Source organism: Capricornis sumatraensis, chromosome 1, assembly GCF_032405125.1.
Source record: "Capricornis sumatraensis isolate serow.1 chromosome 1, serow.2, whole genome shotgun sequence".
NCBI classification, from domain to species: Eukaryota; Metazoa; Chordata; class Mammalia; order Artiodactyla; family Bovidae; genus Capricornis; species Capricornis sumatraensis.
Window position 1 is genome coordinate 125,177,276 of NC_091069.1, and position 14,440 is coordinate 125,191,715.

Here is a 14,440-nt window from a genome sequence, read left to right on the forward strand (position 1 = left end):
TTCTATGGCACTTTTTTTTTCCTTTTGTGTCTCATGAAAATTTGAGTTGAGATCAGAAAATCTAAAATTAATTAAGCTTACTTGTTTTCTAAGAGCTAACATATGGCTGGGTAAGTGCTAGGTGAGTTGTTATAAATGAATAAGCTATTGTGGTTACATTTTGGTTGCATGTGTCCAGTTCAGTCATGATGCTTATGGAATTGCCCACGAGTCCCCACTCTCCTAGTTGGATGCTTTGCAATCCATTGCCTCAAATTCCTTTCATTCATCTTTCCCCTGCCTATTAAAATGCTCTCTCCTACCTTCTGTCCTGCCAAATCGATCCCCCTCTTTCCCTCCAGTCGAAAGGGAAGGCCCATTCTTCTCCTAAAACATTTTCAGACTAATCCCATCTGGTTCCATTCATTACTTAAACCTTTTGGGTGTGAAATGAGCTACAGTGCCTGACTGCAGCATTTGCAACATTTGTTATTCTTTGCAGCTTTAGTGAGTCCAAAAGCTTAAAACATCCCTACCTAAGCTCCAGCTTCAGGGAGGAATTCTTATCACAGTATACACAGTCTAAGGAGGGAGAGGAAAGAGAGGAAACCTACAAGGGACCTGAGAAGAGGGGCAGAAGATTTAATACTGTGCAAGACGCCTGGGGATAGGCTTCTTTTTCTCACTAGAATTCCTCTCTGAGTGTATTTTTATACTCCATATATGACCTCAAAAATAATAATGGTGGGCTGCATTTATATGCTTCTTTTCTCACAGAGAATAAGGTTCCCCTGAAGCCAGGGGAGCCCTTTGAGGGTGCACAACGTATAAAAATGGTAATAAAGTCTTAGAAATAGGCAGTCAGGAGGCATTACCATGTCATCAAGGTGATGCTATATCGATGCATTTTTATGTGGCACCAAACTGCAGATTTCAAACAGTTATGCAAATATGCACAGAATTATCTAAATCTGCAGAGCTGGGACCTTTCCAGAATTAAAAAAAAAAAAAAAAAGCAAACTCCAGTTGTAATCTTGACAGAATGCCTCTCAAAAATGAACAACTAGTTTTCTTGCAAAAAGGAGACTGAGTCAGGGAGTGCCTCAGTTACATGCTTTAATTAAAGAACTGAATATAATATATTCTCAGCAGTTCAATTTCTCAGTTCTGAGACTTTATTTCCATGAACTAAACAGTGACTTAACATATGGTTGTCAACCTTTTATTTTGCCAAGAATATTTTAAATGTATCCTCATTATCGCCATCATTTTCTAAAATAAGAAATAGTTTATCATAAACTTCCTCTGCTGCTTATATTTTGTTTATTGTGAATACCAATTGGAAGACATCGTGTTTGGTTTGTAAAAGGTGAATTCAGCTTGGCAGGGTTTGAAATGCAGGTACTCTCTCTCAAATTAAATTCTAACTTTTAATATCCAGCACTGATGCCTGGAAATGTTTGTATGAACCAATGGGCTCTATACACCACCCTTAGGTTGCTGATATCAATATTTACGATAAAAATTAATTATGTGAGTAATTTAGAAGTTTTTTCCAAAAGAATGTTTGACCCAGTTGTTCTGAGTAACCCAAAACAATATACGTGCACCATTAACTGCAGGTTTTTTCTCATATAAGGTTTGAGTTTGCAAATTTAGAACAAGCTTAGAATACAAGGTTTATGTGTGTCATTTTGTCCACATACATACATAATCTATTTTTCTTAGCCAGCTATTGAAAACATAACTATGAAATGGTACTTGAGAATCCCAGGTAGAACATTCAGCATTTACTAAATATTCTTCATCCTTAAAGCTTTGCCTCTAGTCTTCCTTTCTTCTAGGATAGGCTTGTGTTAAAAATGTAACTGAAAATCCCACCACAGTGCAGCGCCAGTGGTAGGTGTGTGATGAACAGGTATTAGATTAAACACTGATTTATAAATAATTTTCAATATTTTTTCAATTTCATTTTGCTTAGACTTTGCTTTGAATTTCCACAGAAGTTAATACATCTCCTCAGGATCTATCTTTAAAAGACAATTAAGCAATAGACTAAAAGCAGCCAGAGACAAAGGAAGCCTTAAATCCACAACCTCAATGTGCATTTTTAATGAATAACTCTTCTGAATGTTCCCCCATGTAGTCACAAGTGCTGTCAAATGACAAAACTAAACCAATTCAATAACAAGTGGATGTCCTTTATTCAAGGGGAAGGACTTCCCCCAGTGGCTCAGTGATGAAGAATCCACCTGCAGTGCAAGAGACGCAGGAGATGCAGGTTCCATCCCTGGGTCAGGAAGATCCTCTGGAGAAGGAAATGACAACCCACTTCAGTATTCTTGCCTGGAGTATCCCATGGACAGAGGAGCCTGGCAGGCTACAGTCCATGGGGTTTCAAAGAGGCAGACATGACTGAGCACGCACATACACCATGCATTCAAGAAAAAATAGCCCATAGATTGGAGGGAACAATGCCTCACAAGCGGTGTAGCACTATTACTGAGGGATCTGGAGCAAGAGTGAGTTGAATGTTAGAAGAGGCAAGGGAGAAACAGGGTACCACTGGCTAAAAGGCCAAGGATTTCCTTATAGCCTTACAGGCTACCAGGTCCTATTTTCTAGGGTAAGGTGAGCCAGCTAAGGCAGAAAGTGAAGAAGAACTAAAGAGTCTCTTGGTGAAAGTGAAAGAGGAGAGTGAAACATTGGTTTAAAGCTCAACACTCAGAAAACGAAGATCAAGGCATCTGGTCCCATCACTTCATGGCAAATAGATGGGAAAACAGTGAAAATGGTGGCTGACTTTATTTTGGGGGGCTCCAAAATCACTACAGATGGTGATTGCAGCCATGAAATTAAAAGACACTTCCTCCTTGAAAGGAAAGTTATGACTAACATAGACAGCATATTAAAAAGCAGAGACATTACTTTGCCAACAAAGGTCCATCTAGGCAAGGCTATGGTTTTTCCAGTGGTCATGTATGGATGTGAGAGTTGGACTGTGAAGAAAGCTGAGTGCCAAAGAATTGATGCTTTTGAACTGTGGTGTTGGAGAAGACTCTTGAGAGTCCCTTGGACTGCAAGGAGATCCAACCAGTCCATCTTAAAGGAGATCAGTCCTGAGTGTTCATTGGAAGGACTGAGTTGAAGCTGGCCAATACTTTGGCCACCTGATGCGAAGAGCTAACTCATCTGAAAAGACCCTGATGCTGGGAAAGATTGAAGGCAGGAAGAGAAGGGGATGACAGAGGATGAGATGATTGGATGGCATTACCAACTCAATGAACATAAGTTGGTTAAACTCTGGGAGCTGTTGAAGGACTGGGAGGCCTGGTGTGCTGCAGTCCATGGGGTCGCAAAGAGTCGGACACGACTGAGAAAGTGAGCTGAGCCAGCTAAACCTGAGTTGGAGGATTATGACTGGTGTTACATTTTCTTGACAGTGAAGCACTTCCTGTAAGTGCAGGTTGACTTAGATTTAGATTAGTAACATGGACCAGGCCCCTGGGTGATATTCATTTTGTGGATCCTGATTTATGAGTTAATTTATCAGTGCCTTAAACAGATTGCTTAGGTCCATCCATTTTGTCACAATTGGCAAAATTTTATTCTTTTGCATCCATTCCTCTGTTGATGGCCAAATAGGTTGCTTCCATATTTTGGTTATTGTAAATAATACTGCTGTAAACACTGAGGTGAATGTATCTTCTTAAGTGAGTGTTTTCCTTTTCTTTGGAAGTCTTTATTCCTGTTTTCTTTTCTGAGCTATAACAACTATATTTTATATAAGTCTTTAAAAAAGATAATTATTCTTCCCACATGGAATGAATATATTAAACTTTAGCAATAATAGTACTAAGACTCATTTTCCCTTTGGTAAATCCATTTTAGATTTTATTAAAGGACTGGTCATTGATTTGTGTGCTTCAGTTACTTTCATCTGTTGATAAAATGAAAGTGCAAGTGCTAAATTCTGGGACATTACATAGGAGTTTCATTGTCCCAGCTTTCTGTTCAGTGGATGAAAGCTACTGGACACTTTCAGTGTCTTTAAGGTATTGTCTTACCTGAAAGAGAGAGGAAAGACCCTCTCCTTATTTCTTTTCCTCTTACTGATCATAATAGCCATGAGTCTTCCTTGGAAACTCCTCTGTGTACAGAGTTGGGAAATGTTCAGCGTTGACTCTCGTCCAGGGAATACACTGGACCCTCTTTCAGAGAGGCAGTGGGTGGGTCCCTAATGATATTCCAAAAGATAGGAACCACGTCATCTCCCTGCCAGCCAGGAGGAGAGAGCAGGCACCAGGATGTCTCTAGCCTAAAGGCATAGTTTATATGAAGATTGAAATCTAGAATAAATAAAAGGCAGGAAAAATATTAAAAACTCAGAAGTTAAAGTTTCTAGCCTAAGCCTAGGAAAGGGTAGATAATTAAAATAAATCTTCCATGAAGGCTCACAGTTGATAGAATGGCTATAATAGGCTTTCAAGGACAAGAAAGGCCAGTAACTTAATGTCTTTTGTCACATAAGTTGGGTAGCCCATTCTGGCTTGCTGGTTGACACTCAGAAGTCCAGGCTACATACTCTGTCTTTTAGAACAATCACATAGCTTCTGACTTTAAATTAAGATAGTTATTAATAGGCTTTGCATTGAATAAAATATCAAGAACAGAGCGACTAAAATAAACACTGATATTTTAAAAAAACTTTTTCTGCAAATAAACCTTTTTCTGCATTCTTAGACAATGTGCATGTTCTTAAAAGGTGAATTACACTCAACAGGAAAAAATGTTTAATAAATTATGGTGCAGCAAGTCTGTGAAGTTGTCATTATAACTGACCATTATGGAACTTTCTGGACAACATAGAAAAACTCAAATGACAAACTCAGACACTCAAGTGATGTGTGCACTGATCTTAACTCAGTTAAATAATAAATATGAGCAGGCAAATAAGAACTAGAAGTATTATACAAACATTATTGTCCAGTGTATTCCCTGGATGATAGTCAATGCTGAACATTTCCTAACTCTGTACACAGAGGAGTTTCCAAGGAAGACTCATGGCTATTATGATCAGCAAGAGGAAAAGAAATAAGGAGAGGGTGTTTCCTCTCTCTTTCAGGTCAGACAATACCTAAAAGACACTGAAAGTGTCTAGTAGCTTTCATCCACATTTTATGTCATTGTGAGTAATTCTTCTACAGATCTATAACATCTTTTAAACATTAAAACACTTGAAGTTGAATATTAAAATGTTAATTTCTTTGTCAGAAATTTGATAGTTTACTTCAATGTCCACAGCATTAAATAACTAGTAGTCTAATTTATGTTTTTGTTTGTTTGCTTGTATTTTTATTTCGTTCCTGGGTTTTTCCCTAGGACTGGAAACTCATCCATGCCAACCTTTTCTACTGGAGGTGGACCATTTGTAAAATTAAACACAGCACCTAATGGCAGCTTAATACTAACGCCAAGGTAGGTTACAAAATGTGTTCTTTGATTAGATGTACATCGACCAAATAATAGACTTCAAAGCCATTCAGATTTTGAACCCATCCCATACTGGCCATATAATTTTGAAAGGTATTTAACTTTTTGGTATTCAGGTAATCTCAAGAAGTATCTAATCCATCCTATTGGATAACATTACCTAATCCATATATATGGTAAGATGGTCAAATGAAGTATTGTAGTGTAACTAGCACCCAGAGATTCAAAAAGTTTTACTTCAATATCTTTTTTATCCCTACTCTTGAATTAAAGAAAAAGTAAATCCCATAGACAGGCTTCCCTGGTGGCGCAGACGGTAAAGCGTCTGCCTGCAATGCGGGAGACCTGGGTTTGATTCCTGGGTCAGGAAGATCCCCGGAGAAGGAAATGGCAACCCACTCCAGCAATCTTGCCTGGAAAATCCCATGGACGGAGGAGCCTGATAGGCTATAGTCCATGAAGTCGCAAAGAGTCGGACACAACTGAACGACTTAAATTGTGAGAGTTGAGATAAATAGGTACATATCAGACTAAACAGAGTGATGCCATTATGTATCATCAAAAGAGAACAGAGAAAAACAAAAGTCATGGTATTCTTTTTCCTAGCAAATGTGTTCATGCTAAGTTGCTTCAGTTGTGTCAAACTCTCTGTGATCCTATTGGCTGTAGCCTACCAGGCTCCTCTGCCCATGGAATTTTCCAGGCAAGAATACTGGAGTGGATTGCCAGGAGAGTTCCTTACCACTAGAGCAACCTGGGAAGCCTCTTCCTTGCAAACAGAACATGGATATTAACTGAAGGAATCCAGACTCTAAGTCGTGTCTGCATTTCTCTTTTACCCTTTAAAATTAGGTTTGCTTTTACTCATATTTTAAAAGCAGCATCTTTCCTGTATTCAAATATCTGTTTTAGCTCAGATTATGTCATTTCTTCTGTTCAGGCATTAATGATAACTTCAGTTATTAATTAATTAATTTGATTGGCTTCAAATTTTACAGCTCCATTAAAAGCTAGCTTGGGGGTGGGTGGCATCACGGACTCGATGGACGTGAGTCTGAGTGAACTCCGGGAGTTGGTGATGGACAGGGAGGCTTGGCGTGCTGCGATTCATGGGCTCGCAAAGAGTGGGACATGACTGAGCGACTGAACTGAACTGAACTGGGGGTGGGTGGAGAAAGTTACTTTAAGAAAAGACTATAACTACAAGAATTTAAGATATTATTGCTGGTACATTAGGTTGTAGTTTTTCGTTTAACGTATTATATGGTGAAAAGTGAAATTATATAATTATTCAGCTATTCATGAAAAGTTGCCATTTCTGTAAGTTCAACCAGTAAAACAAATGTTAAAGGAGTACTTTTAGTACCAAAGTACTTTGCAGTTGAATATTTTGTATGAATGCTTGCACAGCCTTAGCTGATATTATTAGTCTCATAGGGGATGAAGCAAAGAATCTGCAAGATCTCCTTTCACAGATTTCCTTTTTATAAGGCATGTCTAAATTTACATTACCATTACAGATGCTGAGCAGCTTGTATGTTGAGAATGCCTCTCATTTATATTTTACAAACATTTAAGGATGAGTTAGGAAACAAGGGAAAAATATTAAATATTTTCATATTAATTATATGCATGTTTAAAATAAGAACTAGGTTATTCTATGCTTGTCAACAAAATGCCAGTATCATTGTACATTGATGTCTCTATTGTATGTAGGTTTGTGTTATTTGAAAGAGATACCATTTATAGACAGAGATATTTGAAACTTTCAGTATATCAGTAAGCCAAGACATTTTTAATCTCTTTCTTGATTAGCCACGTATACTGGGTTGGCAGGAAATCAGATATATTTGCACTTAGTTAATTTATTAATATATTTATTTGTTTTTTGAAGAGATAGGTTTATTGCCCCATGTAATGTGATGTTTTGAAAATGCTCTTTCACTAGTGGTCATAATAAAAATATAAGAAAAGGAAGAAGATATCAAGGAGGATGATCCTTCTAACTACGGAAGCAACTTGACCTGAAATAACTGGAAATGTAGAATTGCGCTACTTCCAGTACTGGGCTTCCTTTTTCTTTGTCTGGTAGTCCTAGACATAAGCAAATTTTGATTTTATACATGTTGGTTGAGAATGTGTTCTAGATACAGGATGTAGAGTGCTTATCAACACTTTGCCCCTCAGTCGCTCAATCATGTCCAACTCTTTGCGACCCCATGGACTGTAGCCTGCCAGGCTCCCCTGTCCAGGCAAGAATGGAATTTTCCAGGCAAGAATACTGGAGTGGGTTGCTATTTTCTACTCCAGGGAATCTTCCTGACCCAGGGATAAAAATGCATCTTCTGTATCTCTATTACATTCTGCATCTCAGTTAAACATTACAATGCTACAGAGGGTATTTCCAGTTCATATAAAACCTCTGTGACTTAGGTAGTACTTCTGTACTCTAAGGTTAAGGAAACAAGCCTGGTGTTGATAAGTGATTTGGACACATTTACAAAGCTGGAGGCAACATAAGATTTTAAGCTTTCCACTTTTCATTCTACCCTCCTATATTGTGAATGCTCCAAGGCAGCATATTACTTTAAATAGCAGTTTTAGAAAGGAAAAAGAAAGAAACAGGGCCAGTGTTGTTGGGCAAATATAGGGAGAGAATTTAGTTCACTTTGTCAACACAGCAGATACAGACATCCATTTGTATCCCAATGTTGCCCCACTGGACTGGGAGTAAGACACAGCATCACGGCATTGCCTATTTTCCCATAGAGGGGAATAACCTAGTTCTCACTCCAGGACCAAAGACCAGAACAGTTACTCTATTTTTCTCTAAGCTCTCTAAATATACCTAGACAAATGGACTCACTGCTCACTCTGACTGGAAGTGAAGCCTCTTACTGCTCTGTTCTGAGACTACATACGTGCTTGTGTATGAAAAGTCTGATTAAGCAAAACACGTGAAGAATGAGGTGCTAGTTCACTTTAATTTTCTGGTTAAGTTAGCCAAAATCTGTTAAGTTAGCCAAAAACTTTTCTGTGCTTGCTGAAAAGAAATCCATCCATTTTATACAAACAACATAACATTAAGTATTGTTCAACACCTAAGAATAGAAACCATTTTGAATATCAGTTTTTATTGATAAGTATGGTAAATGTAGTAAGTTTGGATGAAACAGGACATCATCGTGGAAAATATCCTAAAAACTGCTTATCTGCTAACCCTAGATGGATAACAGAAGGAGAGTTAACTGAGGCTTCTTCTTTGGGGAATGTTAGATGCATACTGATACATCTACAGAAAGTGAAATTTGCTCAGTCGTGTCCAACTCTTTGCAACCCCATGCATTATATAGTCCATGGAATGCTTTAGGCCAGAATATTGGAGTGGGTAGCCTTTCCCTTCTACAGGGGATCGTCCCAATCCAGGGATCAAACCAAGGTCTCCTGCATTGCAGGTGGATTCTTTACCAACTGAGCTATCAGGGAAGCCATATAGATACATCTATATCTAGATAGATATACCTACATGCACATTGCTTATTAATAAAATATACATTTCCTTATATTTCAATTGAATATGTCTACTCTAAAGAATTTGTCCATTAGACAACATGAATGCCTGTGACCAAATACTTACCATGTATGTTCCAAAAACATTGAATTGCTCTGATTGTATTTATTATCTTACATGGAGCTTGGGTCATGTTTCATGTTTTTTGATTTGGTCTTTTCTAAAATTTCAAGCATCTAAACAATGTGCACAAGAGAAAGTGTAAATATTCAAATAGAAACTTAAATTACATACATATGTGTGTTTTATTATAAGCGATAGCTACATAGCTGCATCAGGAAAAAGTGTTGGCAAGCTCTTTAATTCCTTGTATTATACTGATCTCTAGTGGTTGGTAAGTATAACATTTTAAAACAATTTTTCTTTTAATTTCTTTAAACGAGAATTCTTGGCTTTGAAAAAAGTCGGTGTCCAAATATTTAAACAGGTAGTGAGTTTTTAATTATTTATGCCTGCACTTTATGTGCCTGTTTACACATCTGTCTCCTTTGAAGGTAGGACCTATGATTTATTCATCATTGAATTCTGTGAATAAGTACACAGCCTCACACACAGTGTTGGGCACCAAGGCATATTCTGTGTTATAGAATGATGAAATCCAAGGTTGATTCACAGACGCTAACAGTAGGCATGGTTTATAGAATACTCATTCTGTATAATGCACAATAGTAATTCCATTGCAAATATTTCTTTATTTCTCACAAAACTCCAATAAGGTACTATGCCCCAATTAATGGATATTAAAACTGAGCCTTGGGGATATTGAGCAACTTATCTAAAATCACCTGCATTGCAGAGTTAAAGGTTCAAACTCAGCTTTATTTGACTTTCAATTGAAGATTCTTTGCTGTGCATTTCAACCTCCCTACATTTTGAGTATGATATATTTAAAAGCCCATTGAACTAAAGAGAAAAAATAGGATAACCTATAATATTATGTTTTGTTTGAAATGTTATGTGCACCATTTTTTAAATATAGTTGCTCTTCTATTACAGCCAACAGTGCTTAGAGGATTCACTGATTCTGCTACAATGTAACTATAAATGTAAGTAAATATTTCCTCTTGTTCTCCTTCAAGCCTTCAGTTTAATGTCCTGGAGTCGCTGTCACCTTAAATTATTTTGTAATGGCCCATTCAATTTTCAGGATCAGAGGAAATTCACTGAAACTAACTAGAGGCTGTTTCTTCAATTATCTTAATAGCATGTGGGAAAAAACTGGTGACTCGAGAAGTTAGCCCAAAGATTGTTGGAGGAAATGACTCCAGAGAAGGAGCCTGGCCTTGGGTCGTTGCTCTGTATTTCAATGATCAACAAGTCTGTGGAGCTTCTCTGGTGAGCAGGGACTGGCTGGTGTCAGCCGCCCACTGCGTGTATGGGTAAGTGTGATGTCACTTCCCCAACGAGGTGACCCTGGCAGACCCTGTGCATCCCATTTCAGGCAGCCTCCCCAAATCCTCCCAGCAGGGAAACGTCCCCACTGTTTATAACACTATAAACTGTCCAGTAATTTTCCCATGAAAGTCATGTATAAAAATAAAGTACAATTAAAACTCATTTTCATTAGTCTTACATCAAGTATTATGTTTCCCACATACATAAATATTGAAATTTCCACTTATTCACAAGGTAAGCATTTTTAAAGGTATAAAATGAGCTTTTACCATATAATTTGTGCTTGTTATCAGTCATTTAGAACAATATTTACTGTCATTAAGTCATCAGAGTCAAAAAAAAAAAGCATGTATCAATAGATCTGGAGTTACAAACTAAAAAGTGTGCTCTTTGAAATTCATATGTAAGCACCTTGCTGTGAATTAGCTTAAAAAGGTTTCTTTAGTTCTCAAGTCAGATCTGTTTTGATGCTGGTGCTGCTGCTGAGTAGCTTCATTTGTCTCCCACTCTGTGCGACCCTATGGACTGCAGCCTGCCAGGCTCTTCTGTCCGTGGGATTCTCCAAACAAGAATGCTGGAGTAGGTTGCCATGCTCTCCTCCAGGGACTCTTCCCAACACAGGGATAGAAACCAGGTCTCCTGCATTGCAGGCAGATTCTTAAGCGCTAAGCCATCACAGAAGCCCGTTTTGATGCCAACCGTAACTAAAACTTAGAACTAAGAATCAACCATGTCTAATGCTCTTCTTGTAGTATGATTTTACAAAGTACATGAGGAATTCTAGGATTTGTCTTCTCCCTGTAGAGCAGCCATCCTTAGAGCAGTGCCTCAGGAGAAATGAAAGTGGATGGAGGAGGTAGAAAATACACATCAATATTCCTGGGTCCAAGAATGTGTTAATTTCTTCATCTACCTGAAAGATGTCACCTCTTTATGTAATTATACTCCAACATTTCTGAATTAGGTCAGAAAAAGGTAGCTTCCTCATAGATTCCTGAGACCTCACAAGGGTGATTTCCTGCCCCTGATTGAGTAGGAGAGCCCTCCAGGAAATGACCTTAACTGTGAGGGTTAGAATGAGCTGCAAACATCCAGAATCTCTAAGTGAAAAAGTGCCGTGTGTGTGCAGAATGGAGGAGACAACTGCCGTTAATCAGTTAAAAGACTAACTTTGTACAAACACAGACACTGAAAGTTCTTGGATGAATGGAGATAAATCAACCACAAAGGCAGTCAAAATTGTTTGGAAGACACGGAGGCCCAGGGAGAATGAGTATTAATGAATTGAGACTAATGTGAAATACCCATCATACCAGAATGAGAGCAATCTCACACCAAGAATGCTGGGAACCTAGAAGTAAGGACCCTAATTTGTAGTTTGGCCAATTACCTTCATGAGGACTCTCCAAAGTACTGTCTGCTTCTAAAGTTCTCAGAGTCTGTGCATTGCACTCTGTATCTGGGTGACAATACCACAGCCTCTCCCATATCTAAACTGCACCCTGACTTTGCTGCTTCTTGATAACTCTATTTTAATCTTTTTTTTTCCTACCATATCATAAAAAAAAAACATCTGTAGTAGTCAATTTTCCCATTCCCTGCTAAACAAGACTTCAACCTTTACCTACACATGCTCTATGCATTGGGCATGTCACCAATGGGTGACCTGTATCCTAACTATGTTACAGGTAAAAGGTATCTTTAGCTGGAAATTCAATGTTTTCTGCTGCACCATAGGTAGTTCTTAGTAAGAGATCAATCTCCTGTATTAACGTCAGATTTGGTAAATTCATCCATTCGATATTCTTGCAGAACATATGTTTTCTAAATATCAACCAGGCTTGCCGTGATGTTAATGACATCTTTCAATTATCTACTTTACAGCTGTACTTATTTTGGGTTAAGGATACCAATAGCATCTTTTGAAACCATGAATACATGAAGGAAATGGAAAAACATTTTCATCTAATATAAACACATGTTCAGTCATACAGGATATAAAATGACTTTTCATACAGTTTTAAATCTGAACAAAGGCAAGCAAGTGTAAGCTGTAATAGAATTGTGATGGCTCAGACTTTTCCTCAGCAACTTTGCGTTGTTCGCACTCTCCTTAGCCCCTCAGTGGCATTATATCTCATTCTTTTTCAGTTGCCAGGAGTTTTCTTGCTTTCTTATGTATATCTCTAACCAAGAAAGTTTCTGATATTATTTCAGAGAGTTTTATCCAAAACAACTATTCTTATAAATATGCTAATACTGACTCTGATTTTTAAAACTCTACTTATACAGCAAAAAGCTTAATTTCCTAATAAAAAGGAGAACCCAAATCAAGAAACTTACTGAAACTAAACCATACAAATAACCTGTACCTGTGTGCATGTTAAGTCACTTCAGTCATATCCAGCTGTAGCCCACTAGGCTTCTGGGCTCCTCTGTCCATGGGATTCTCCAGGCAAGAATACTGGAATGGATTGTCATGCCCTCCTCCTGTGGATCTTCTTGACCCAGGAATCAAACACTGATCTCTTATGTCTCTTGCATTGGTGGTGGGGGGGTGGGGGTGGTTCTTTACCACTAGGGCCACCTGGGAAGCCTCGCACAAATTACCTATGTTTGTACTGCGTGCTAAGTCGCTTCAGCCATGTCTAACTCTGTGCAGCCCTATGGACAGTAGCCTTTTCGGCTGCTCTGTCCATATTCTCCAGGCAAGAATACTGAAGTGGGTAGCAATGCCCTTCTCCAGAGGATCTCTCCGACCCAGGGATCGAACCCACATTTCTTATGTATCCTGCATTGGCAAGCGGTTTCTTTAACACTAGAGCCACCTGGAAAGCTAATGACCTGATCTGACCTGACCTCGATGTAAATCTGCTCCAGGAGTTTCCACCTATGGATAGTTAAATGCTTTAATTGAACAGTTCTTCTCTGTCTACATTTGTGTGTTTACACCCCCTTTCCCATCCCTCAGCTTCAGTATTCCTGAATGTCACTAAATTTCCCTGTGCTTGTTCCATTTCTCCTTTACTATTGTCTGTTTTTTTTTTTTTTTTTCCAACCTTAAAAGAGATATTTGGAAAGTATGAGCTGACTTTGCTGTGATTTAAAGACAAGGTGTGCATGCATTCCCAAACATGAACCCCCCTCCCACCTGCCTCCCCATAACATCTCTCTGGGTCATCCCCATGCACCAGCCCCAAGCATGCTGTATCTTGCGTTGGACATAGACTGGCGATTCAATTCTTACATGATAGTATACATGTTTCAATGCCATTCTACCAAATCATCCCTCTCCCTCTGAGTCCAAAAGTCCACTATACACATCTGTGCCTTTTTTGCTGTCTTGCATACAGGGTCATCATTGCCATCTTTCTAAATTCCATATATATGTGTTAGTATTCTGTATTGGTGTTTTTCTTTCTGGCTTACTTCACTCTGTATAATCAGCTCTAGTTTCATCCATCTCATCAGAACTGATTCACATGTATTCTTTTTAACGGCTGAGTGATACTCCATTGTGTATATGTACCACAGCTTTCTTATCCATTCATCTGCTGATGGACATCTAGGTTGTTTCCATGTACACCCATGGTGGATTCATGTCAATGTATGGCAAAACCAATATAGTATTGTAAAGTAAAATAAAGTAAAAATAAAAATTTAATAAAAAGAAAAAATTTAAAAAATAAAGACAAGGTGGACTTCAACTCAGAGAATAGGATTTTGATCTGACTTATGGTACTGACTGAATGAAGGGTATTTATGGCACTGACTAAAGGGGAAGCTCCCTTGTGGCTCAGATGGTAGAGAGCCTGCCTGTAGTGCAGAAGACCCAGGTTTGATCCCTGGGTTGGGAAGATTCCCTGGAAAAGGAAATGGCAACCCAGTAATCTTGCCTGGAGAATCCCATGGATGTAGGAGCCTGACAGATACAGTTCGCAAAGAGTTGGACACGACTGAGCGACTTCACTTTCCCTTTTACTCTTTCAAGGCACTGACCTT

General features: G+C 38.5%; 1 protein-coding gene across 2 annotated transcripts in view; it reads left to right on the plus strand.

The window, feature by feature from the left end:
- Nucleotides 1–14,440, plus strand: part of TMPRSS15 (transmembrane serine protease 15) — a 157,259-nt gene that overhangs the window by 118,951 nt on the left and 23,868 nt on the right. For both annotated transcript variants that reach the window (XM_068982063.1, XM_068982073.1), the window contains 3 exons: nucleotides 5,362–5,457; nucleotides 10,040–10,089; nucleotides 10,248–10,422. In XM_068982063.1, the coding sequence (XP_068838164.1) occupies nucleotides 5,362–5,457; nucleotides 10,040–10,089; nucleotides 10,248–10,422 (321 nt within the window). The remainder of the gene's footprint in view (nucleotides 1–5,361; nucleotides 5,458–10,039; nucleotides 10,090–10,247; nucleotides 10,423–14,440) is intronic.